At 43.7% G+C, this 27,554-nt stretch overlaps 2 protein-coding genes across 5 annotated transcripts; one reads left to right on the top strand and one right to left on the bottom strand.

The window, feature by feature from the left end:
* The first annotated feature begins 2,682 nt into the window (after positions 1-2,682).
* On the top strand, positions 2,683-22,491 carry acsl1a (acyl-CoA synthetase long chain family member 1a). Its single transcript, XM_079999086.1, has 22 exons — positions 2,683-2,700; positions 12,092-12,134; positions 13,790-13,991; positions 14,879-14,993; positions 15,107-15,171; positions 15,306-15,407; positions 15,530-15,629; positions 15,753-15,928; positions 16,325-16,357; positions 16,471-16,522; positions 16,635-16,708; positions 17,376-17,453; positions 17,921-18,055; positions 18,662-18,796; positions 19,326-19,421; positions 19,544-19,616; positions 19,737-19,825; positions 20,184-20,300; positions 20,465-20,608; positions 20,760-20,861; positions 20,952-21,023; positions 21,169-22,491. The coding sequence occupies exons 3-22, from the start codon at positions 13,797-13,799 to the stop codon at positions 21,307-21,309; spliced, it is 2,094 nt and encodes a 697-aa protein (XP_079855212.1). The 5' UTR covers positions 2,683-2,700; positions 12,092-12,134; positions 13,790-13,796; the 3' UTR covers positions 21,310-22,491.
* primpol (primase and polymerase (DNA-directed)) lies at positions 21,529-27,539 on the bottom strand. Of its 4 annotated transcripts, none has more exons than XM_079999089.1 (13): positions 27,470-27,539; positions 26,429-26,655; positions 26,226-26,320; positions 25,367-25,505; positions 25,096-25,243; positions 24,629-24,865; positions 24,312-24,474; positions 24,103-24,200; positions 23,904-24,005; positions 23,609-23,717; positions 23,180-23,256; positions 23,033-23,079; positions 21,529-22,886 (listed from the first exon to the last, which is right to left on the bottom strand). In XM_079999089.1, the coding sequence occupies exons 2-13, from the start codon at positions 26,600-26,602 to the stop codon at positions 22,659-22,661; spliced, it is 1,617 nt and encodes a 538-aa protein (XP_079855215.1). In that variant the 5' UTR covers positions 26,603-26,655; positions 27,470-27,539; the 3' UTR covers positions 21,529-22,658. The 4 variants fall into 4 exon arrangements, with proteins under 4 accessions (XP_079855215.1, XP_079855213.1, XP_079855214.1 ...); XM_079999087.1 differs by having other exon boundaries at positions 26,429-26,832; positions 27,470-27,510; XM_079999088.1 differs by having other exon boundaries at positions 26,429-26,815; positions 27,470-27,510.
* Positions 27,540-27,554: the final 15 nt, after the last annotated feature.

Raw genomic sequence — 27,554 nt, 5'->3', positions numbered from 1 at the left:
CACATTATGGCACAGGAAGTGACTAGTTAAGACATGAACTCTATTTAGCCTTTAGAAGAAAAGCAAAGTACACATACCTTGTACAAAAGTTCATGTGAAAAGTACAGCAAAACATAGACATAAAATTCTTATAACAGGTTCCACTGTGTTTTCTGCAGAAATGTGCCATCCTGCTTATCAGGGAAGATGTTAGGTTGAACAAAAGTTAATTAAGCATTAAGTAAATAAAGTTAGGTGAAGTTAAGTTGGTTGAAACTGGACTCAAAAGCAACCAAAGCCTTCGTGTCATTTGCTTCATTTCGGCCTTTGTATTGTGTCTGTATCTGTGTTATTTATGTGACTAAGATTATGTTTTATGCGATATATTTTCATGTTATTGTGTCTTGAGAGGCACCATATAAATAAACTTAACTTACTTAATTAAAAGTTTGTGCTCAGTTGAACCTTGTGGAAAAAATGTGGAAAAAAGCTATTTTGTCTGCATTGTTGCCATTGTTGTTATTCCCATTGTCAGCCACTTTGAGGGAGGGTCCCTTATCTTTTTAATTCTGTCAGTACGGTTGTATGTTTTAAGGATTGACATTAAAAAGGGCTTTTATTTTAGTTCTATATATAACTCATATAGCACGCCGTATCTGTAGTGAGAAGGCCATATCAATCCATCTCTAATCTGACCCCAAGCTCGAACTCTCGCACTATCACATTTATCTGTTTCCTGTCAGGACCTCATCTGCATCATCTGCAATGTTTAACGCCCCTCATTTTTTCAGACTATCCCAGCACGATGGAGGCTTTCGATAATGTATGCAATGTAGTTATGCAGGACAAATTGAGGCAGGTTGACCGGTTGGTCTCTCTGGTTTACGTCTTACCAAAATGCATCTGATTGTAAGTATTTGTAGGGAATTAATATCAATATGAGCCAAGATGAATTCTGGGGTTCACATGAGGCTTCATCCTTGAACCAATAGGCTACTGTTTGTACTTATAATATCTTAATGATCCTCAGTTGTATCTTCCATTTGATCCAAATTACCTTATGGTTGATTTATTACATTAGGTGATTTTCATGCAGAATGGGAACACATTAGGTAGCTTAACTTGTGAAGGACCACACTCCATGCGGTTCAGTCATGTTTTTGCCATTTTTACGAAAGCCTTGTAAAATGACATGATGATTGATGATGATGATGATGATATGAACATGCTGGACTGTATGGTGTGCTTTCACTTGCATTCCACCATTTTCAATTGGCAAATGTTTAAAATGAATCGGAATATTTTTAAATTCAAGAAACGTGCTTATTTACAGGGTAACAAGTGCATCTAAACATCCAAATGTCAACAAACAAGCAGCACTGAAATAACTAAATCTAAATGACTAATTATTTCCATTCTACTAATAAAACATAATTCGATAAAATGAATAATGAATATAGTCCGATGATAAACTCAGTACTTACTACCTATTTGTTACTACTAACTACTCAAATCATTAATAGTAACTATTTTAGTTTTGCTAGTCCAAATGAATTTGATTCTAGTACCACTTGAGTTTTTAGGAAGTATTCAGATATTGCCAACTTTAGCACTATAGACAATGTGGTAGCTACAGTCAACAGTAATTGCGACAATCTACATCCTACAAGGGAAGAGGCGCAACAGAGCGACAAGAAGGACGTCAGAGTCAGTCAGAAAGAGTCATCCCATGACAGGAGTGCCATTTGGGTCCACTTCCTTTAATGAGGTCTATCAAACACAATAATCTGCCAACATGTTTGCCAAGCTTAAAAATATTCCTTTAAAGTTCACTATTAACAGACTTTATGAGAAAATGTTATTTAAAGTGAATAACGATGGGGTTTTTTAAATAACTTTTTCAAAAGACTACTGTTCATTTCATGGAAGTTGCATCACAGATATTACAGAATAAAAGATCTATTACCGTCACAATGTCGTTATTTTCAGAACTAAATCTGTTTTTTTTTTAAATAGTTTAATTACTGTATTGTATTAGAGTATGTTAACTAACATTTTAATGCAATACTAATCTTACACGGCATGACATCACACGTGAGTATAAGAGAACGTGTGCGTGTGTGTGTGTGCGTGCGTGCGTGCGTGTGTGTAGCTGTGTCCCCCCCCCTCACTGGAACACGCTGCTGCTTTTATAATAGCAGGGTATCAGAGAGTGAAATCGTATACTTCTAAAAAAATACTTAAAAACTCCTTAAGACAAATTTTTAACTAAATGTACTAATATATTTGTTTTCGTATTATAATCGTATTCAATAAATATGAACGTATTAGGTGGAAACAGGGCAGGTAATAGATGAAATGTTGGCCGAATGGACACCAGAAATGTGGACTTTGACGAATGGCGATGATAAAAAAAAAAAAAAAAAAAAAAGCATGGATCAAATCAGGCAAAAAAAACACCAAAAACGTGTTGACGTTGAGACCGAAAAACGACAACGACGACGACAACAACAAGCAACAGGTTTTCAAAGTCGCTCCTTTCGGGAGGAACGAGCGGAGGGCGCTTCCGCGTCCAGCGGGCAGACAGAGGGGGGCGGGGTCAGACGTGCGAGCGCTCGTCCGCGATTGGCCAAGGACGAGGCACGGTTCAAAAACGCCGCACGCTCCGCTCCGCGTCCCCAGTTGCGGGGCGGCGGTGCCAGGCGTCGGAGCTCGTCACAGGTTAGTGGGGAGGACCGTCCGCTCCCCCCGGGACTCTTCGGGGGGCTGCGTGGCAGGCGGGGATGCTCTCTTCCTCGCAGAGAAATCAAAAGGGGACGTCTGCGTTTCCGCCCCGTTTCGCGCAGCGAGGCGTGTGTTCGTCGTGATGCAGGCGCCGGTGTGGTGACGTTTGTCGTGGATGGATACGACGCCTCACAGGCTGGAATCCACATGATGTTTGTTGTTGTTGTTGTTGTTGTTGTTGTTGTTGTTGTCGTCGTCGTCGTGGTTGTTAAATCCTGTTTGCAAAGCTTCCACAGGGTTGCGCTTTTGTTATATAACGGGGTGATTTTTCTAACGAGTTTATGGGGGAAAACAATGCGACCATTGTCAAGTAGCCGCGGCACCCCCACTGTCTGTGAGCACCGGTGGATGATGTTCATGGTTTTAAATTAAATTAAATTAAATTGAATTGCATTTTAAGTGAACCCGGATCAAACAAAAGCCCTGGTATGTCTCAACAATAAAAGCAGATCACGAGTAATCACATATAGATGTATTGGATTGAACTCCTTTTAAACTGGTAATCCGTGATATGATATTATAAAAAAATATATAAATATTTCATATTTATCCTATATTTATTTAGCTGACGATTTCTTCAATTTGTATCATGGATGTCCTCCTCTATATGATGTATCCAATGTTGGTGGCAGGGTCCTCCACAAGAAATGAAAGGCAGCTGTGAATTTGATCAAGCAGCGTAGCTTGTTTTGGTCAGTATGGACAAACATCTAACTTGCTGTAATCTAACTATATCTAATCTCACTATCTTCTTCTCTAATTTTGATAATCCCGACAACCGACCTTCACTCTAGGCGGGTGTATTGCTGGGGACCCAAGGGCGTGCAGTGTCAAATGTGGTGCAATTTGGACAGTGACACGTGTAATGTAAAATATATATATATATATATATATATATATATATATATATATATATATATATATATATATATATATATATATATAATACACACACGTCATTTTGGAGACCCGACAGATCTTGTAATGTGTGACCACTTGCCACCAAGCAGTCATATAGTGTGAAACCAAAGACTGCAAGATTCCTGATCACAAGACAGAAAGTTGTGTAGTGTGAACAGTACATCGACCTGCCGACTTTGAAAGTTGTGTAGTGTGCCCATGGCATTACTGAAAACATGAGGATCACTCAGGCCTCGCCCACACGTATATAGGTATGAAAAAACAACAATAATAATAATCCTGTCCACGTCAACTGTGTTTTTGAAAATATCTCCGTCCACACGAGAACGCAAAGATTGAAAACGCTCACATACACATTCCAGGCCAGTGGAGGGCGTTTAAACTTTACGTCAAACACCACAGAAGAACATTGGGAGCATGCACATAGATGGGCTTCTTCTTGAGCGTTGAATGCAACAACAACACTGCACTGGGAACCGCAAACGGAGAGATGGATTGAAAACTATTGGGCGCAGTGTATTTATATGCGTCGGCACGGCAGTGTAATGATGACGTAAAGCTCCTTGTAAACATGTGATTAAACTACGGTGACCAGGTGTCCAGGTTTGTTTGTGGACGGGGCATCAGGCTGCTGCTGGGAGCCCAACAAAAGCACGTTTTGTCAAATTCAAGATTCAAGATTCAAGATTTTTATTTGTCACATACATATACATACTTCCATACATATATGCAGTGAAATGTAATAAATTCAAGAAAAAATTCCTGCCGGACCTTGGCGAGCGAAGGATTCCGGTGATCCAGGAGAAGGGTGACTTTGCTGTTGAGCTCAACGACCCCCTCTTCCTGGTGAAAGACTCTTGGACATCATCGGTTCAGTGTGTGAGGACATCCAGACCAACATTGCCAACCCCAAGTGGCTACGTGAGCATGTCCTACTGTGCCTGACCAACTCAGCAGAACACTGCAATCAGCGGAACACTGCAATCAGTCAAAATATCTCATCGATCAGATCCTACCCCATCTCTTGGTTGCAACATCCGGTCAGGTCGGTGTTGACGCTGGATGTGCACTCCTCATTCCACTCATCACCCTGAGCCCGTCTGACAACAACTTCCCATTCAAGCTGCGGCGTCGGCAGTTTCCGGTGAGATCCCGCTTTGCCATGACCGTGACTAAGTCTCAGGGGCAGTCCCTACACTGTGTTGGGGTCTTCTGCGAAGAGACTTCTTCAGCGGCGGTCAGTTGTACGTGGCCGCCAGCGGGGTCGGCAGATCAAGCAGGCTTCACCTTCTTGCTCAGGGTGAAGAGACAAAGAAAAGCGCCTCTTTTTTCAGCAGTGCTGTTTATGAAGAGGTGCAGGTGAACGTTGTTTATGAAGACAAGTTAAAGGATTGACAGTCGGCATAAACAGGACTGAATCACTGACAGAAGAAACCGGGACTCAACTGATACTCCTGAAGTTCTAATATGCCTATATTTTCATTTGGTGCTTATTTTTTCTTGTAAATTTGTCCTTACATTTTGTTAAACTGTGCCTTAGAAATGTCTTCGAAAGTCTTCAATCACTCTCATGTGAAAACATACCCCCACCACCTCAAGTTACAAAGGGAAAAACAAATCAAGTCAATTAATCAAATTACTTTTAATCAGAAATTATTCTACCATCTTCGAGTGAAAATGAGAATAAACCTGGATGTTGGGAAAAAAAACCCCAAAACATTGCTGTTTGGAATGGGACTTGTGGTGTAATCCACTTAAAAGTGACAATCCTATGGATTGCCCCTTTCAGTCTCACAACAGTGAAGATTTGTCTTGGCGGGTTCGCCTTTTAGAGGCAAAGCACTCTGTCATTTCTTTCTCGTTCTCTTCCTCCTGAGGAAATGGTGTTGCGCAGCTGTTCCTGCCACAGAGTGTGTCCACTTTTGCAAAATACAATTGCTGTTCCGTGCATGTGAGGTGTGTTTAAACAGAAAAAACGTAATTTCCAGGTGACAGTGTTGAGGATGGCGGAGATGTGCACAGTTCACAACATGCCAGCGGTTTGGGAGTTTTATGGCAAAAATTCTACTGCAGGAATCTGTGGAATGTGGCTCCAGTCTGATGTATTTTGGTTGCTCCACTTTTTACACAACATGGTGTGAAACTAGGTTATTTTCACATCAATTGAATCAGGTCTTTTAAAATGTTATTTAGGAGAAAAGGTGCTCCTGAAGACCCATTGTAGTTATGCATGATTGTCTGTGTTCATTGTGGAGTTAAAGTTCCCCGCCCACACCCATATATCTGTCTGGACTTGAGACAAACATGTTTTTTCATCATTCGTCCGTTGCTTAGTAACCTAACGTTAACATCCCTAAAGGGCCAGTCCGACTGTTGTTTTTTTGTATATTTTTTTTACTGGGGATTGATTGTTGTCAACTAATAAATCTAAAGGCGGAACAGTTTGGAGAAAATATCTACGGACGATTTTTCTGACCAATTTTGCGATTTAATTAACCTTTTTTTTTTTTTTTTTTTTTTTTTTTTATTACAATCTATATGCTAACTCATAATAAAATATGCCACTTCTAGTTGACTTTTGCTTTACCATACCATTATGGTTCAAATCTGCGATGACAGACTTCTGTGGCTTTATCTGTGATTGTTGCACATGGTCGGTTGGTGAAGATTATTCACAGTTTGTCACAATCATGTTGACAGATCATTAAAAATCCCCTTTGACAAGAGGAATGGCGAAAACTTTGTTTTTTATGGTTTTGTGACTCAGCGATAGACCGCTTGACCATAGTGTCGGTATACCTTTGGTTACTTTGAAAGATGATGGAAAACTCGTGTCCACCTGTCCGTGAGACGCAGACAGGTAAAGAAGTTTGAGCAGAACACGTGAGGCAGCCATTATTTACTCAACACCTCTCTGCCAACTGTTGTTCTGACCTTGGCCCGCTTCAGCAGTGACATGACTCTCTTTTGGAAAGGCTATTCCAGCTAGTGCTCGACCCTCAAAAGACCCTCTTCGCCACATATAGCTGCCAAAATAAACCGTGAACTGTTTTTAATAAGGTTTTCCACCCAAAAGGGGTGTAAGTTAAGGGCCACCCCTGTACGTGCAGACTCTGTTGAATGTTTAGATGACACTCACATAGATCACTAGGTCAGCCGGCCAAACAGCTTCACTCACCTTTATCCTACTTTACTGACATAAAACCGCCCTAATTCTAGTAATGCTACTTATTCCTAGAGGATTAGCTGTGACTGTGCTGTGCAGTTCGTTAAATACTACAGACAAAATGTCTGTATGTCGCTTTGGATAAAAGCGATAAACATGTAATGAAATACAACTTTACACGTGTGAGCCGCATTCAGACAAAGTGTTCCCCAAAACTGCCCCGCGAGCCTCGCTGAGGCGTCAGAATGATGGGTTTAGTTCTTACTTTTTGTTGCTGCTCCTCCCCATCAGTTGAAACTGACTGGCTAACTCATGGTGGCTAAGCTAGGCTCATTGGTAAACACCAGTTGTTTATCAGTATCTCAACTGAGATTTGTGTCGCCATACCGCCAGCGGTTCTAACTGTGGGCGAACCAATGCCTACACGATGACATGTCTGTTATCGCCCTGAAAAGTCCCGGTCACACTAGGAATGGTCTGCAAAATGACTCCACAGCTGTATGCACGGTTAGCAGTCTGGCTCGCCTACCATAAACCGTAAAACAAAACCGCTCGGCTTCCGCTAGCTGCTGTGGTCCCAGTGTACAGTATGCTTGGAACGCCGTCAGGTTCCAAGACCAACCCCGCAAACCCCCGTACTTTTGTGTTGGGTCCTGGAAGTTTTCATCTGTAAAGTGTGCGTTGTGTAAACAAGAATCCCGCCTGGAAGCCGTCAGAGCCCTCGCTGTTCCGCAGGGGAGTGTTGGCACCGCGCGCTACAGTGACACACTTTGCCCGTAAAACAATCAGACTCGAGTCAAAGTTATGCTTCTTCAAGCAGGTAGCGGTAAAAATAAATGCCAGCTTTTAGTGGAGGTTATTATTATTATTATTTTTTTAAATAAGCCTATAAATACTGATGAGAACACAGATGAATTTTTCCCACATTCGTGTGCCGTGTTTATTCGACCATGGCTTAAACAGGTTGAAGACAACGTGCTGGGTTTGGACTTGCAACATGCCTGACCGCAGCCGGGTTAGCCACTCCAGGGAGCAGGAAAGGTAGTTGTCAACCGGCGACGCTTGTCGAGTGATATTTGGAACAATTACAATCGGGGACGTCAGCAAACTATTGGCAAACCGGGCGCATAGTTTACGGTGGTGGCTTGCGCAAGTCAAAACATGCAAACTGAACACCCTGCCTCCAGCTTGTCTCTCAAGTCATTTTGCTCTTCAAGTTGCGTTTCACCAAACTGCCTGCCTTTCGGATTAATGCACCAACCGCCCATAGTGTTATGGGTGTGCCGCTGCAGGGAGGACGATCTGTTGTGGGTGTTGGCTGGAGAATGTATAGTAAACGGAATGAACTGATGAAACTAATCTGCGTATGATTTCTCAAGGTCCTGACGCACTTCGTGAGGCCTTCATTTTGTGTCCAAGTTTCCAAGCTTTTAAAGGTACAATTCTGATCATTTCAAGGCATTTTGGGGAAAAGAAAATCTGAAGTCAGGCCCATCGTCAGAAGCCTCTTTTTTTTTTTTTTTTTTTTTTTTTTTTTTAATTTACTGCAGTTACCCAATGCAAGGTCACTATATATATAATATATAAACAAACAAACATTTTCCATTCACTTAATTACTAAAATATGGCATTCTTTTCCATTTTATGTGACGCAATTCTGTAAATATGAACTGTAGCATTTCCAGTCTTTTAGCTGGGAATTGGATGTGTATTTCTATATTTATCTTGTTATATAAAGCAGCGGAGCGGAGCATAGGATGAGCGGCAGCCTTTATGTGCTCCCTGTGCTGGAGGTCACCGTGGGCTCAGGCTCCACTGGTAGCTGTCGATGGATGGCCGACCTTTGTCCTAATTCACAAATCCCACCCTCCACCCTCCACCCTCCACCCACATGACCCCTCACAGTGGGTTTGTGTGCACAGGAGTGAATGATTTCACTTCTGTGTAAGACAGCGTCACAGCCTGAAGTGTTGCATCCTTTCCAAGGTCAGTTTTTCTCCCCAGGACAGAGGCAGGAGTGATTGATTGATTGATTTGTGCGTTAGAATGAGGGAAAGGAAGACACTGATTCCATGCACGACTCAGCATTACCAACACCACCCAACAATACAGCATTCATAATTAAGCCCCCCCACCCTTTGCTATTCCTGGCAACCAAGGGCAAAATATTCATTTTTCACTCATGGCAACGATCACGCTCGAGCAGTCTTTCAGCAGATTTTTCCTTTGTGCTTCCAGCTTTTGCTTCATTCCTTGTCATTTAACAGTCTGACAGTGGCTAAAGAGGACTTTGTCCTAACTCGTTCAGTTGTTTTCAATGCAAAGCTTTGTGACTAATACATCAGTCTATGCATTATTATTTTTATTTTTCTTTACTTTATTTCAGTAGTTTCAATTTATTTATTTATTTATTTATTTATTTATTTTTGTTTTTATTTTTTTTATTTGGTGCACAACAGATTATTGTAGGGTTACTGTGCCTTAAAATCAGCATGGTTTATTTGTGAGCGATTAGAAATCCATCAGAGAGATCCATTAGCTTATGCACAAGAAGTGAATTATTGAACAGGCGAGAGGAAAAGGCCTTTTTGCAGCTCAGCTGCTGGTGTCTTGTAGGGGTGTGATGAAGTTAAGTGTATTTAAGTTCCCATGTGCTAAGCCTCCAGGGTGCAGGGTGGTAATACGATTCGGTGGATCGGACGGTTTTCAGCACACCTGAAGTAACTCAATACAGACAATCTGTACGAGCTGAAGCGCTGTTATTGCTCCTTGCAGAGTTGCTATTCATTGCCGTTAAAAAATGGATTGTGGATGGGAAATGTTTCTGTCTGATGTTTGTATGTCAGTTCCTTTCGGGTTCAAGTTCATCTAGACGCCAAATGAAGGATAGTATAAGGCACTGTTTAGCATTAAGTGTGACAAACCTATTTTCACGGCTACGTCACTCCAGGAACAAGGATATCTTTCAACAATCTGAGGTTTTGGCTGCAGTGCGTACTCTTCCTCAGCTGTAGACTGTTTTCCTGTTGTTCTGCTGTGTGTCAAATGGACCAGCTGGGTCAGCCCCTCCTTCCTCCTTTTTCTCCGATGTCTTCTTGTGTTTGTCGGCGAGTGGGGTGACTGGCTGTCAAGCGCTGCCATTGGTTTGTCATCCTGCCGGGCCAAGTATGGAGAGCACTGGTGTCAGTGGGGGCAGGGGCGAGGAGCTACCGTTCAACTCAAACCGCTCACCACCGACCATGTGACGCTCGTCTCGGCCAGCTGACACAATCACATGCTTGCAACGTCTTGTACGTGCTCTGTCCAAAGTGTGTATGTGTATGTATATGTATATGTATATATACACCGTTTGCACTTTATGAGGGACACCTGTACAAGCCAATGTCATCCAATACACCAGCTCTGCCAGGAATTCTACCTTTATGAAGTTTATTATGTTGAGTTTCTGTTGACACAGTTGGAAACATGTAAGTTCAATTATATGTTTTTGACTGAGGTCATGGTTAAATGTGGTGTTGTACTGAACTACATTATATTGAGAGGTGTTTTAAAAAAAAATGTTGTCCTATTGACAGCGTAAAAAACCCTGAACATTATCGGCAACATCAAGCAAAAGTTATGGCTGAACTGGTGTATTGGATTACATTCGATTGTACAGTTGTACCTAATAATGCGCAGTGTGTGCGTGTGCACGTGCATAGTTCAACTTCTCAACCTGCAAGGCCATGTTTTTATTCGTTCCTGTGGACGACCTGTGGGATGACCAGAGCACAGCTTTTTGTTACACAGAACTGCCCTTGTCAAAGTCGCTCAGATCCTTATGCTTGCCCAATTTTCCTGCTTCCAACATATCAACTTCAAGAACTGACTGTTCACTTGCTGCCTAATATATCCCACACTGACGTGATATGACAGGTGCCATTGGAACAAGATGAGCAATGTCATTCCCTTCACCTATCAACGGTTTTAATGTTGTGGCTGATTGGTGTATAAACACGCACACACACAAACATGCACACACACATACAGGTGTCTTTGACTTTTGAGGCCTTTCTAACTTTTTAGCTGTGCTGTATTCCCTGGAATCAGCATTTTAACTCAGATTTGGTTTTACCGGATGTGGCACTTTCGCCTGACACACACCACCCGAGTGGCATTTCCAGTGCCCTCCGACACAGAGACACAGGCGATGGGGCTGAAGAGAACCATTTTCATTGTAGAGAGTGGGCAAGGTGGAACAAGCCTGGAGCAGATGTAAAACGTGTCGTGACAAGGGCTCCTCGTGTGTGTGTGTGTGTGTGTGTGTGTGTGTGTGTGTGTGTGTGTGTGTGTGTGTGTGTGTGTGTGTGTGTGTGTGTGTGTGTGTGTGTGTGTGTGTGTGTGTGTGTGTGTGTGTGTGTGTGTGTGTGTGTTATACCTGTTGCTCATTGATTACTCTGACGGGCAACAGGTAAACAGCCACCTTAATCCTGGGCTGCCACACCTGTCTAACCGCTGACTGCCACACCACCCCCACACCACACCGGGCCTTTGCTTCTCCAAGCTACTAACATTGGCATGGAAAAATTCTAATCTATAAAAATAGGACAGATTGACAACCTACTGTATCTCAATATCAGCTTTTCTTAGCTACAGTTTACACAGAACACGACGGACTGAAGGTTTTCTGTAACGACACAAGAATGGCACACATTGTTCATGCGCAGATTACTTGTAATAAGGGCGTTGCACATTAAACCTCGAATTAACATTCCCAGAAATGCTTTAATCGCCCCGCTCTCTATATTTTTAAATGTTCTTTACAATTCAAATCTAATAGTGATCTTTGTTTTTTGTTTTTTTTTGTTTGTTTGTTTTTGTTTTTTTATCCACGGATGTAAACACAGCGCACGCTTTGTTCCCAGGGAGCCCATCACAATGCGTGGATGTTTGTTTGCCGTTTATTTGTCTGTGATGTGTGTGACGCGTGAGGTGAGCTAATGACAAGAAAGTGTGCGTATAATTATACTGAAAAGGCTTTCATCTTCTGGGGTGTTTTGGAAGGTTGCACCTATAGTTGTGCCTCAATGAGTAGCTGTCAGAGCCGTGCATGCCTGTGTTTCTGCTCGGAGTGGGTGGTGTTCTGCTATTCATAGTAGTACGCGCCTCCGAGGGCTATTATAGGTCGCTTTACGCTGCTTCTCTTAGCAGCCGCCACTGGACAGGAACTTACACACAGCCTTTACCTTTTCCCTCCTCAAGGTGGATCTTCTGCCTCCCTTCACCTGTACATTCTAAAGTTATTGTAAGTATTTTCTTCCTCTATTTAATCTGCGTTTTACCAGTTATACCCTTTTTATGGCCAATACAAAGCAAGAGTTTCAGTTTGTTGTGATATGCCCTTTATCATGACTTTATCATGACTTAACCATGACTTATTTTTAATGATCTAAAGCCATTTTGTCAGAGAGTTGACATTTGTATTGCAGTGGTCCATAGAGTTAAGTCAAATTTGTTTTTTGTTTCAACAAAGCTGTTCTGGTAACCAAACGCATTTTCTGTAATTGCTGTTGTTCTGCTTCTAATTTAAATGCTTCGGGAAAACCTGTCGTCCGAGTCATTTGTCGAGCGATTTTAACCATTCCCATAAATAACACTGCTAATATTTTGGGTTCGATTTAATGCGGAACTCTGTCCCAGTTGGAACCATCCCAATTCATCAGGGGCTTGGCGATAATAATAGAAGTAGGTGAGAAGTCAAGAGTTCAGCCGCTATAACCGCTGCTGGAGGTCATTGCGTCGCCTTGTGTCTCCACGGCTTGAGAAGAGACAATAGAATACGAAGAACTAAATCAGGACTAGTTTCAGCACGTTTAGTGGCGCAAACATTTTCTTTGCCTCCCGCCTTAAGAGATGTTAATGCAAACAAGGAAAATTAACTGTGCTGTAATTTTGTATTCAGCTGAAAGATCGGTGGTGTTGTTGTTGCATTAGCGGCAAGGTTTTCCCTGAATAAAAGCCGAGTTGTCAATAATAACGGAATGGAAGAAGTCAGATCTTTCTATGGCAGGAGTGCGTTTGGTTTTTACATTTTTATACCGAGTGATGTTAAGCGGGAATTTGACACCAACTCCGGAGCTCAGTTTAGTTAGAAGAACAATGTCACCTTTTATAGTCAACCTGAGATCTCCCTTCACGTATATAAATGATGCTGTGCATCAAATGTCTTTTCCTTTAAAGAGGATTGTTTCGATCCAGAACACGAATAATAAACATAAATCCACACCTTAAAAGATATGGTACATGGAAAAGTCTGCTGGCGCTAAACCATCCCACTTTTTTTTTTTTTTTTTTTTGTAAGGAAGTACTGCAGCTTTAGTGGAAATGGAAACTTCCAGTAATCACGCTTTTGAAAGCATTCCAAAGAAGGAAGTTTTGTTTCCCCACCAAAATGAGATGCGCCTTTTATTTTGCGGTGGGTCCCCCCCGATGTCTCCATGGAGACCGATCTGAACAATCTCGTCTCGTCGTCCTTTAGTGTCATGTTTCCTTCCTGAGCCATTTGCTGCGCTCTCAAGTGCACTGCGGCAAAATAAGGAAACACAATATGTCCCCTTGTTATTTCTAAGGGATGATAATTAAATGAAATGCAAACAAAGCTTCTCAACAATCACTTTGAAACTTTTGAGACTGTAAGAGCAGGAAAAATCACGTTAAAAAAAAAAAAAAAAAGGCTTTACACTCTCTAAATCGTCTTTCTGTGTCTTTTGATTTCAAAGTCTCCCAAGTTGTCACATTATTAAATCCCTCCCCTCTCTCTCTCTCTCTCCCTCTCTCTCTCCCTCCCTCCCTCCCTCCCTCCCTCCCTCCCTCTCTCTCTCTCTCTCTCTCTCTCTGTCTCTCTCTCTCTCTCTCTCTCTCTCTCTCTCTCTCTCTCTCTCTCGCTCTCTCTTCCACCAGAGAAGCGATGCAGGCTCAGGAAGTCCTGAGGCATCTGCGGATTCCAGAGCTGGATGACTTTCGGCATTATGTGCGCAGCTTGCCCACCAATGCGCTGATGGGAATGGGCGCTTTTGCCGCCATCACCGCCTACTGGTACGCCACCAGGCCCAAAGCTCTGAAGCCGCCCTGTGACCTCAACATGCAGTCGCTGGAAATTGAGGTAGGTTGAACTGAAATAGCAGGAATTATGAAGGTTTTTCTAATTCCTTCCTTTTTTTGTATTTTTGTTTTTTATTCCCTTAAGTTCTGGGAAGGAGGGAGGGAGCAACTCAAAACTACCTTCAAAAAACATTTTGATATCTTAATCTAAAGAGGAGTGCTCTGTTATCTTATCTGTTGTTGAATTCCTCCTGTACGTCTTTCGGTGCCGGAGCTCTCAGCGCTGTCGAAGCGTTTCCTGTGACACAATCTCACTGGAATGCCGAGACACATCTGTTTATATTGCAAACTGCTTCGTATCCGGACAGATGCGCACGGAGGCGTACCTGCTGCCTCTTCTATCCAGAAGGGACTGTCTCTCTTTTCTTTTTTTCTTGCTTTTGGTTTTCACAAGAGTCTATTTTGAAATGGGCTCAGTGTAAAGATACTAGAGAAAAGATTACAAACCTGACAACCTGTTTGAACTGTAACAGGATGTCAGACTGAGTACAGACGCCACAAGCAATGATACAGATGTGAAATCGGATTAAAATCGTCAGTATAAATACCATATCACAAATACCAATAACTTAACATTGTTGAAGTTTTGTATTTTTACATTCTGCTTTTAAATTGTGATGTCCAGGGTCATTTTTTATTTACATATCAAGCAATATTTAAAATGACTTTTTCAATGTTTGTTCAGTGCTTAAGCCATTGAATACAGAAGTCGTTTTACTAACCCGGGTATAAGGGATAGGAAATCAAACGGGTTTGAGGGATCCACCCGCCCATTAGATGTTATATTCAAAATAATTCATTGCCCTGAGCTAGTGTACCATCATACAGGACAGAGTATTTTTTCAGAAAATGACCAACATTTCTCTCTTTTCTTTCTTTCCCTCACAGGGCGGAGAATACGCTCGGAGGTCGGTGTTGAACGACAGCGAGAAACCCATGACGCACTACTACGACGATGCCCGGACCATGTACGAGGTGTTCCTGCGAGGTCTGAGGGTTTCAAGTAAGTGTGAACACTGACGCTGAAATATCACCGCCAGGCATTCTGAGCATGTGTTTCTCACTTGCACCTGACAAAAATTCGGGTTTTTCAAACGAATCACTTTGTCCGTACAGATGACGGACCCTGTCTGGGGTCCAGGAAACCCAACAAGCCCTACGAATGGCAGTCCTACAGAGAGGTACGCTGCGGGGCTGAATTCCTGAATTCCGCGTGTGACGAAATCCGGAAAAAAAAAGTTCCGTTCCTTCAGCGCACGTAAACCCGGCGAACCTTTGCGAAAGAATAATAACCGCGGTGACTTATTTCCCAAAGGTGGTGGACCGAGCAGAGCACTTGGGATCCGCTCTGCTGCACCGAGGACACTCTCAAACCGGAGACAAGTTTATCGGCATCTTTTCCCAGAACAGACCTGAGGTAAGAAGGGAGTTTGGGGAGAATCTCTCCTCCATTTTCCGCTCTTCCTCCGCTCGGTCTGCTCTGACCTCCTGGTCAAACCCGTGTTTAATTCTTCTTACCTCTGTACTTTTTTATTTCAGTGGACCATTTCTGAGCTGGCTTGCTACACATATTCCCTAGTGGGAGTTCCACTGTATGACACACTCGGCACGGAGGCCATCGCCTACATCATTGAGAAAGGTGTGTTCTTTTTTTTTTTTCCGTCATGACACAATACTTGCAAAGACATGTTCCGGCTTTTGTTCGGTTTCTCGTGATGACTGTCTCTCTCTTTTTTTTTTTTTCTCTAAATTTTTATTGCAGCAACCATCTCGACAGTGATCTGCGACGTGGCCGACAAGGCCAACCTGCTCCTGGACTGCGTGAGGGGAAAGGAGCACTCGGTGAGGACCGTCATAATCATGGAGGCCTTTGACAGGGACCTGGTCACCAAAGGACAGCAGTGCGACATCGAAATTCTCAGCCTCAAGGAAGTGGAGGTGAGAGAATGGAATACGAGATATTTCACAAGTGCCGACTTTCCGTAACGAGTCATTTGGGGTTTGGTTTCCAACTGGGGGAAGATTTCTCATGATTCATACACTGGCACCTTTCTCGACAAAGCATGTGTTTGTACAATAGCACTGGTAATAATAAGAGGAATCCGATGCTCGAGAGTTAAAAAAACAAACAAAACCCATGCGTTCCCATGACGAATGGAATGGGTGGAGGAATGGAGTCATTTTCTATTTTCATGGTTCTATTTACGTTGCTACAAAGTATTTGGCTCACTTAGGGCTAAAAATATGACCTTCTCGGTGCCAACAGTGCCCAATAAAGGTCATTTTGAAGGCGGACACGCACGGCCTTACCATGTTAAATGTTTGTGTTTGCAGGCTGTGGGTAAAGCCAACTATCACAAACCACTGGTGAGTATAAAAAACACATTATATTTGAAAGAAGAAAGTATTACGGTACTGATTATTCATTATTAGGAGTTCAGACGTCCTATCATTGATGTGACGTTTGTGGTCTGTTCCAGCCTCCAACACCAGAGGACCTCGCTCTCGTATGCTTTACCTCCGGAACCACAGGTTTATTTTGTTACATTGCGTTCGATTTCGCGCATGAGTTCAACATCATGACAATTCTGCGGAGGAGGAAACGGGAATCTATAACTAATCCAGTCAACGTTATCTTGGACAGGAAACCCAAAGGGTGCGATGCTCACCCACGGGAACGTCATCTCCAACACGGCGGCGTTCATTAGAGTAACCAAGGTAAAGATTAAAAAGTCCATTTTGACACTTTTCAGTTGATCTCATTGAACAGATGGAGGCTCATATTAAATGTTTGTGCTGGTGTTCTCTACCAAAAACTAGCGGTGTCGGTAGCGAAATGACTCGAGGTTTCAGCCAAAATGACTTGTAGTTAGAGATGTGATTTTACACACCATAATGAATATCTGCGCATATATTGAACGTATTCCATGTTAAAGAGCTGAGATTCATCCAGCTGACTGTGGTGTTGTAAAGTAACATATCAGACCAAAAAACATCGAAAAAAACTTCCTGTATATATTTTAGGACTCACATTGTGGAACATTGGTCAAGCATAGAGGCAGAAGTAGCTGATTTAATTTGGCTGTAGTTTGTGGTACAACATGTACATGTATTCAGAGTATTCCCCCGCAGAGGACTGGGAGATCATTTTTATTCCCTTTTTTGCTAATGAAGGAAATGACCCCGCTGGGTGAAAAATGTTCCTTGAAGAGGGATTGCTTGTAAATCTTTAATCATCCAATTATTTTGCAGCGGCGGCTTATTATTATTCTAGTATTTCACACGCCACCTGAACTGTGCTCACCGACCCCCACCCATCTGCCCTTTCTACTCATTCTTTCCTGCTGTCTTGTTTTGATTGGTGCTGTATGTCTACGGGCTACAGGCGTCTCTGAAGGCCAGCAATAAAGATGTGCTCATCTCCTTTCTGCCTCTGGCCCATATGTTTGAGAGGGTGGTGGAGGTACGGCACGTTGAACTGCATGTGTGTGTGTGTGTGTGTGTGTGTGTGTGTGTGTGTGTGTGTGTGTGCACGTGTGTGTGTGTGTGTGTGTGTGTGTGTGCACGTGTGTGCGTTTGTTGTGCGTCCTCCGCAGGTGCACTGCATGCTGAACCTTCATGACATTCATGTATCCTATCTGCCCCTAGCACACATGCTCGAGAGAGTCGTGGAGGTAGGTATTAATTAGTTTTTTTGTTAGTTTTTTTTCCATGCCAAAGAAATAGAAATGCGTTTCGGTTACCGTTAAAAATGTCTCTGTTCCCTAACATATGATGGATGTTTGGGTCTGTCGTGCCGATTAACAGTTTGAAAACTTTCTGAATAACTAATGTGGAAATGTGTTAGCGGATCAACTCCTGTGGGGGGGGGGCAGATGACAATGTACCCGTTAACTTTGTCTCAAACCCGCCGTCTCTGGCCTTCCTCAGAGCGTCATCCTCATCCACGGCGCTCGGATCGGCTACTTCCAGGGAGACATCCGCCTCCTGATGGACGATCTGAAGATGCTGCAGCCCACGGTGTTCCCCGTCGTCCCGCGTCTCCTCAACCGCATGTTCGATAAGGTCAGACACCGCGGCTCTGCGGGGCTTCTCATCTTGATGACGGAACCAGTATCATGGTTGCCGTTGGTAATACTAACACCGTCCACTTATTGGTGCTTAAGTCGATGTGTCTTACGTATCAACTTCACTTGGTGTCGACTGGTCTGCCCGTGGGGGGCCGCCTACATCTTTGAGATTTGGATGAGGACCGTTTTTTAACCCAGCACCTAAAATCAAACATTTCTAACACAATATCTAAAATTAACAATTTCTAACCTGAAACCTAAAATTAACCTTTTCTAACCTAATATCTAAACTTAACCATCTCCAAGATCCAAGCTATCTGATTAACATCTCAAAAACAACTCATGTATTAAATTGATATCAGCTCTCAGTTGATGCAGTTTAGTGTTAATGTTGGACAAGCTGAATTCAGTATAAAATGACTATTATAAGTCAACTTATAGTCAGTTCATACTGAATTGAGTATTGACATTGGACTAGCCGAATAAAACATATCCTCAAAATCCTCAAAACATTTCCCAATGATCTTATTTTATATGAGAAATGTGTTTGATTTCCTGTGGTATGTTTGAGTTTAAGAGTCAATTCTGCTGAACTGTGCAGATATTCAGCCAGGCCAACACTCCGCTGAAGAGGTGGCTGCTGGACTTTGCGTCCCGGAGGAAGGGGGCGGAGCTTAAAAGCGGCGTGGTGCGGAGAGACAGCATGTGGGACAAGCTCATCTTCAAGAAAGTGCAGGTAAACATCAGAAACCCCGAAGAAGCGGCTCGTTGTAACGCGGGGCGACAACCACGAAATAGACGACTCGATCAAGAAAACCAATGAGAACATTGAAAAACACATACATGAGCTCATTTATGTGGAGCCTTGCAGCTGAATGTAAGTACTGCAAAAAAACACCGGAGTGAGCCAACAACCCATCACTTAATATTAGTACATCCTACATACAGTATCTTATTATTTGTACAAAATGTGATTAAGTCTCATATGAATTTGTTCAGGTCGAGAATACTGTAAGAACGGGCATTTTGAATTTCACTGCGTCTTTAATTTATCAGTAAGAAGTGAGCCAACACCCAACCAAATGTGGGTGGAAGTACAGTACATGCTCCACCATGTTAATGATGAATACATGTACAGATGTATTCAATGTACAAATCAAAAGGTCGCGCTTGAAAACAGCGCCTGGATATTCTAAAAAAGGGCTAATGACTCCATAAAACCTGAGTCGATCACAAGGTTTCAGTTAGATCCGACGTCTTTTCAGGCCAGCCTGGGCGGCCATGTGAGGCTGATGATCACCGGAGCGGCTCCGGTTTCCCCGACAGTGCTGACGTTCCTGCGGGCGGCGCTGGGATGTCAGGTGAGCTCCGCCGGCTTCGACCGCTCCTCGTCACAGGCTACGGTCACCGACGACGTCAGCGCGCGCGCGCGTGTGTGTGCGCGTTTGTATTATTGATGAGCCCATCTTTCTTTGTACCGCAGTTCTATGAAGGGTACGGCCAGACCGAATGCACCGCAGGGTGCTCCATGTCGATGCCCGGAGACTGGAGCGCAGGTAGGGGCTGATCTGGTGTCGCCGGCACCTTCAAACATGGAGTGGATGATGTGGACGTTTTTTTTTTTCCACTTGTTTGTACTGAGTGGAGGGGGAAAAAATAATGTGCTGTCGGTCCAGGTCATGTCGGGGCGCCGCTTCCCTGCAACGCTGTCAAGCTGGTGGACGTTTCCGAAATGAATTACCTGGCGGCCAACGGAGAGGGAGAGGTGAGGAGGACTAACCAGAAAGTACTGGATGATGATAAGACACTTCCCACAAGAGGGAGATCACGTCCAAACCCTTTTTTTCCCCATGAACGCTCCGGGTGTGGCAGTCGACTCTGGGGAGTCGCCCTCTCTCGCTCTCATGGAATTGATTTCTGTTTTGGTAGCTCGCTTTACTCCTGATAAGACACTTGGTACAGCTGTAAAATTGTAAAAATAAACAAAAAAACATTATTATGGTTTTTATGAAAAAGACCGCAACAAAAGAGGAACAATTATGAAGTAAACCAAACCATCTGTTGATATACTTGACGCGCGCACTATTTTAATTGTTCATGCCCGCCATCTTTTTCTCTCCTAGGTTTGCGTTAAGGGACCAAATGTATTCCAGGGTTACCTCAAGGACCCCGAAAAAACAGCAGAAGCCATTGACCAGGACGGGTGGCTGCACACGGGAGATATCGGAATGTGGCTTCCTGTAAGGAGATGCAAATCAAAGCAGAACCTGACGTAGTCTGCCCCCTCGTTCACACATTTGAAATAACGTCCGCCCTTAAAAAGACGCGTATTTAAGGTTGTATTTCATTTCCATTCAAAGCCGTGAAAATCCGTATTTCCACGAACCTCCCTTCGTTTCCGCAGAACGGTACCTTGAAGATCGTCGACAGAAAGAAACACATTTTTAAACTGGCGCAAGGCGAATACATCGCCCCCGAGAAAATCGAGAACGTCTACATCCGCTGTGATCCCGTCGCACAAATCTTCATCCACGGCGACAGCTTACAGGTAAAGATTTTTTATTCTGTTTTTTTTTTGTTGTTTTTCTTTGGGGGGGAACATTGTTGATTCAATCTTCTAAAGGTCGTTCTTTAACACAGTGCGTCTATTAACAAGCCGCGTACACTTCTGATCGACCGAATCCTTGCTTTCCCCGAAGGCGTGCCTGGTTGGCATCGTGGTTCCGGACCCGGACTTCCTACCGGGCTGGGCCAAGAAAAGAGGCATCGAGGGCTCCTACACCGACCTCTGCGGCAACAAGGTAGGGTGTTCTCCGGCGTCGAGTTTTTTTTTGTCAACTCGCTGCGGATCGTCGTGACGCCTTGTTTTTTTTCCCCACGACCACATTTAGGACGTAAAGAACAGCATTCTGCAGGAGATGCTGGTGTTGGGGAAAGAAGCGGGGCTTAAATCCTTTGAACAGGTAATGTGGCGCCGACACGCCCTTTGACCTTTGGTTACGTTCCACTTTGCCCAACGTGCGTTGCCTCGTGGGGCCCACGAGTCACGTTTTCACCTTCAACACTCCCTTTTTCTCCCCCCACCCGCCCCCCGGTCCTCTTTCACAGGTCAGAGAAATCGTTCTACACGACGAGATGTTTTCGGTTCAGAACGGCCTGCTGACGCCGACCCTCAAGGCCAAGAGGGTCGAGCTCCGCAGCCGCTTCAGAGAGCACATCGACGTACTCTACGCAAATGTTAAGATGTGAGATCCCATCCAAGCGGGAAGAGAAAGTGAAATTGTGTTTGGAACTCGTAGCCTGAACCAAATAGCATTTATTTCAAAGGGATATTGTTCTCCCCGCTAGCGACTGTCCCCCCCTCCCAGCTGGGAGTCAGACAACTCTCCCCGGCAACACAATATTTGCTCTATTGTGCTTAAAACAGCAGAGACATCCCCAAACTGAGATTGCAGATTGAGAGATCAGGTAAAAAACAAACAAAAAAAAAAAGCACACACACACAGGACAAATGTGCCACGTTCATGCCTTAACTGCCAATGCAAGCCTCACACCCCCTTCACCATCTTTGACGGTCCCAATTTTTGTGTGTGCTTAAATGACATTTTCCATCTTAGGGAACATTCTGCTTTGTTTTGGTAAGCACTAGAAACTTGCAATGAACATTTCTTTCCAACAGTGGCAAACATCAGCTTATTTATCTATTTAATGTGTTGGATTTCTATTTAAGTTGATATTTAATATCTTCCTGGAGCTTGTATAGTGCGTCCGCAGAAAATAAGTCTATTTGTGTGGGGAGTCAACAGTTTGGTTTGAGATGTTTAGTTGTTTCTTGCATTCCCGCTCTTCTCTTGGTGTCGGCGATGAAATGGCCGCCGAAACCTTTCCGAACTCTTTTGTTGTATAGATGTTTCGATGTACCACAAATATCTCTGCCCCGCGCAGATTTAAGTGTCCTCAGTCACATTGCAACCGCGCGTTGTATGCTGCAGAAGACGTATTACTGTGACCGACTAGATTTCAGAATGAATGTCCATTTTTCAAAAGAATAATGTTTGACTTTATGGAATTTACTTTTAGGTGAATCGACAAACCGCGGTGGACTTGTGTAGGGCGAAATAAAGGCCACACATTGTCCAAATATACTGTATTTGCATTTCCCCCCCCCCCCTTTCATGCATTTTAACCTGTTTAGGGGACACTTGAAACATTCTGTCCATATTTTAGTTTTAGAAACGCCATACATCAATATTGAACGTGTGTTTATAAAATGAACCAGGCACATCTGTGTCAAAGGGAAAAGTGTGATTCGTGGGCAACTGTTTTACTGTAGAACCGGCCATGTAACGTTGTTTTCAAAATGTCCAAGTTCATCTCGTTCTAAAGAGGTCATTTTGTGCACTTAAAAAAATATATATATACATACATATATATATAGCCTTTTTTTTTTTTATTCTACAAATTGTTTTGACAATCAGTTACAAAACACCCGAAAGATTTTCTTATAACAATTCAACAGAAAAGACAAGATAAAGTGCATGGATGATGCGAACACTGAGCCACAGTTAAATATCTATCGCCACGCTCGCCATGACCATTTAATGTGAATCAAAATCGGTCATGAAGTCGAGCAGAAGCTGATCCGAGGCGGCCTCCTCTCGCGCCGCGCTCCTCTCCACGTCGTCCAGAGCTTCCAGATAAACCCGGTCGGCGGATTCGTCGCCCCAGTCGTCCGACGCCTCTTCCCCCCGGGGGGCCGCGCTTTCAGGGGTCTGGAGCTCAATGTTCCCGGCGGCGTCCATGGAATATCCCTGGTGCTCCTCATCCTGTCGGTTCACATGTTTGTTGTTGATTTCCACTTCGTCAACCATGGGTCACGATTATACAAAACTGTATCTTTTTTTTTTAGTCCCCACCCTTCTCCTCCAAACTAAACTTCAGGGCACGGTTTAAAAGAATGCAGAGAACTCACCATCTTGACAAGGTAGCTGATGCAGATCTCCTGTGGTAGTGGGAAGCCTGCGACAGGACAAGCCTGTGTGTTAGTATTTTTATTCCGCGTATAATCTCTCAGAGCTTGCGCATAAAAACAGAATAAGACTTCGGGCCGCTGCCTTACTGGAGGATCTGAAGCTCTTGCAAGCGGGATCGTGACACTTCTGGTACCACACTTCCTCCTTGAGGTCCACAAGAATCCTGCCCGGAGAAACGACAACAGTGCTATTAAAACTGGTGCAAGGAATCGGGGGGTGGTGAGAAAATGAAAGAGTCAATATTAGACTTTTAAGCACAAGTTACAACATTTTTATTAGATTTGCTTATATTCAATATGTTAATTCAAAGTTTCGAAATATAATAGTAGAATATGACTTTGAATATTAATGGTCTTTTGCGTGATCTACTTTGCCAGCAACATTCATTTCTGCGATGAAAGGGGGGCTCAGCAAATTTTTTATTTATTTTTTGAATACCACTGAATTGTTACAACCAATTGCAAGGACATTATCAGAAGTTGTAAATGTCCAGAAAACACACATGCACCACGTACATAATGTTGTTGCTTTTATGGAACCTGCCGATGTTTTCGCACCAGCGGTATTTCAGGATGTCGTAGATGAGCAGTTGTTCAGAGACAAAGTAGCTCCATCGCCTCACGCCTGGAAAGAGGTACTGACATTAACGCCAGGCGTCGTACAAAACCGTTAATCACATGTACACATTTGAAGCCATGGTCAGGAACAGCGTTGGGTTACATGTGTAGTTGCCTAAATTTGCAACTCAGTTATAATGGACTCAAGCTGGTTCCACCGGACAGTCTGAAATGAATAGTGACGAGCACGTACTTCCTTGTATTCCGTCCTTTTGAACCAGAGTCAGAACAAAGTCGTCCACCTCTTTGAAAGGTGAACGCTCGTAGCCACCCAACGTGTCGGTCAGCGAGGGACCTGAAAAGTAGGACGTGTCAGGGTAAATCCCGAAAAGTCATACAGTATGTAACGTGCAAACAGTACACGCAAACTGTTGCCGCCATTGACCATTTACCGCGAGTGGGGTTTGGTCCCGGCTGGTGTTGATGCATCGTGGTTTGAGATCGCTTTGCTTCAGGACCGTCCCAGGTCAGTATCCTCTGAGCAGTGTAACTGGTTTTGCACAGGAGCAATCGTGTAAGTCCCTTGTTTGGCCCCGGTACAGATGCTAATTTCTGTGTGAATCAAAAAAAAAAAAAACCCCAGGAGGTGCGTACGCCCTACCTCACATTGCAGACGAGAGAAGACAGGAATATGTTCTCCTCGGCAGAGACGCTCCTCAGGGGCCTGGCAGTGAATTTGTTATCCTCTGCCAGAGCAAAGGCAACGTTCTTCCCCAACTTGGAGGACTTGTACAGACGGAAATTTCGGTTCTTGGTGTAAACGCCTGTGTCGCAAATTATTAAAGAAAATTGAAATATCCGCAAGGGAATCTGACCGCCGTGAGATTAAAAAGCAGCAGGATACAAAACGGTTTACTTGGTTAAAAAAAAAAAAAAAACACAACCAACAAATCAAATAAAGTTCACAGCTTTTCTTACCGAGATCAACGAAGAGAGACTCCTGACCCTCTTTGTTTTTCACCGAGAGGCAGCTGAGGTCTCTCTCCTCTGTCCTCTGCCTCTTCGCCCGTGGACTCTTTGCCACACCCTCTGCCTCGGCGGGATTCTTTCCGTCGTCCTTCGCCGCCGACCTTGTGTCAGGACTGGATGGCGTTCCCGTTCCCCCGCGTGGCTTGTTTGTGCTTTGTTGCTGTAGAATGCCGTGGACAAATCTACCTGAAGTGAATGCCAAGAAGAGAACTTTAGGAATCGAGCCTTCAAACTCGGGCAGTTCATACATATAATGTATGTGTATATAAAACTGTGTGCGCGCGACACACACACACACACACACACACACACACACACACACACACACACACACACACACACACACACACACACACACACACACACACACACACACACACACACTTTAGCATTAATATTTGTATTTCTAAACCTACCCACGTGTATGTTGTCTTTAAAAGCCGCGTTGCATAGATTGAAGATGAGATGTCGGCTGAACTTCTCTCCCGTGCTGGAGTCGAGATTCAGCACATCCTTCGCCGAGCACGCCACCCCATAAACCTCCATGAGCTTTTCACACACATACTGACACAAAAAAAATAAAAATAAATAAAAGAGAAAAATCGAACCTCTGTGCCTTTTATCTCGTCTGTGTCTTGTCCAGGTAACAGGTTCAGATAAACTCAGGGTGGAGGAGCTGTTGCCCACCTGGATCAGAAAGGACACCATCGCTTTTCCGTCGAGCTCTGGGTTGGAAGGACGGTGAAACTCCAGGTCAAAATAGAGTTTGCTGACCGCCCCGTCTGGAATCACCTCGTAGCAATGCATCAGCGACTGCTGGTACGTCCTGAGGAAGTTTGGGGTGAGAGCGTCATGTGTTGAAAACATGTTAATGGCGGTTAGGGCTATCACCATCATGGAATTTTGTTGACGAGAGATGCACCGACTGCAGTTTTCTTGGCTGATTCGGATTTAAAAAAACAAAATCTGACCTGTCAATTTCCATTTCGGCATAATAAAAAAAACATTGACTATTAAATATATTTTACATTGTTGTCCGGTCATTTTGACTTTATATCCGTGATCAGAGAAATCAAATTTTCTTATTTGGTCTCATTAGGTTCATCTGCTGTATGTCAATAAAAAAAATAGATGATGTGATCTGATCATGCTCAAGTGATAGGACAGATGCACATACTGACTACTACTGCAATTTTCACTAACCACAATGGTGAGATTTCTGATTTTGACAACGTGTTTATTATTGTTCATTATTAACTATGAAATAATAACAGAACATGAAACGGTCCCTGAGTTCCAATAAACTAAAATACAACATGGAACGGTCACCGAGTTCCAATAAAATGGGACTGTCACCAACTTTCAAAAAAGAATATATATATATATATATATTATATATATATATATATATATACACACACACACACACACACACACACACACAGATATACATATACACACACACACACACTTGTTTATATTTTTTGGTGTAGTTTCAGCTGGCATTTCGTGCCATTGCGATCAATAATATAGACTGACCACACACCTGTAGTAATGCCACAGCTCACTGTAACTGGTCACCAGGAAGATCCTCTTGCCAAGGGCGGCGTTTTCCTTTTCGAGTGCGAAAACATGAACATCCTGGAAGGCGCAGAACCCATTCGTCAGGTCATTTCGGCGGGGACCAGACGTAAACAAAGCACGGATACGATGGACAACTACAACAACAAACGACCCCCTGCGTCTCACCTCCTTGCAGGTTTGGGCGAAGGTGATGGCCAGGCCCTGGCGGGGAAACAGCTTCCAGATGGAGGACGGTTGGCACGGCAGCAGGCGAGGCTTGTACGCCGCGGTCAGAGGGTGCCGCCGGAACGAGCGGGCCAGTCCCTCGACCTGCTTCAGGCGATCTTCCCACGTCGCCATTCCCGACTCCTCACGAGGTCGCCGGTGTACGTGCGTCAGGGGGAGTCCCGCTGCTACAAGGGGACGTGCGATCGGGTTGAATTTCAGACCATCGGGGTGTGGGAGAGGCGTCTCCCCCGACTACACACTCTGTCTTGTTGTAGCTGTTGGTAACACACAGCGTCCCAAACCTTCTGGCCCCGAGAAGGTTGTCAGTGGACGCTGCCTTTACACCTGACAGAGGGATCCCGCTTGGAAAAGATTAAGTTTGTATAAAATAACAGGCATTACATGGTATTAACTGAACATTCATATTAATATAACGTATTTAATTAATAAAGCAGGCATGCAGCGGAGGATGATATCAACCCTTTATTTTACTGCACTATCAACAGGATAAGTTGATAGTGAAGGAAGGAAGGACAGTACAAACACGTTCATCCAAACTAGTTCCCTTTTCATGTCATGAGACGTAGACGAGCCCAGCAGCTACACAAGACCTACTCGTACCCCTGGGGGTACTGCCGGGGTACTGCAGGGGGTACTCCGAAAATTAAAAATAAAATGTGTTTAAAAAATATATATATTTGTTATATATAATGTCTTAAGAAACCCCACATACAGTACATCATTTATGTGCATTTTCTTTTTTGTTCCCCTCTCAATGCTGGTTGAAAAGAGGGAGGGGGACACGGCTAAAAAACAAGTTTGGAAACCACTGCCCTAGAATATAACTGCAACATAAGTATGTCAGTATAATATAAGTACATGTTTTCGTTCGATTGTATATTTATTCATTCATATTTGTATAACTTTTGTTGTCGTTGTTTTACCGACTGTATATTCTATGGCCTTATTACTGTCTGCGTCCGCGGATCGAGGACGTACCGTGGACGAAGAGGAGCCGCGGCGCGGGGCGAGTCACGTCCCGTCGGAGTGACTCGCATTGACGCGGGCTCTGTTTTCGAGGGCC

Source organism: Zeus faber (assembly GCF_960531495.2).
Source record: "Zeus faber genome assembly, chromosome: 4".
Lineage (NCBI taxonomy): Eukaryota > Metazoa > Chordata > Actinopteri > Zeiformes > Zeidae > Zeus > Zeus faber.
The sequence above is the reverse complement of the archived record's forward strand: the minus strand, read 5'-3'. Positions and strand labels throughout refer to the sequence as shown.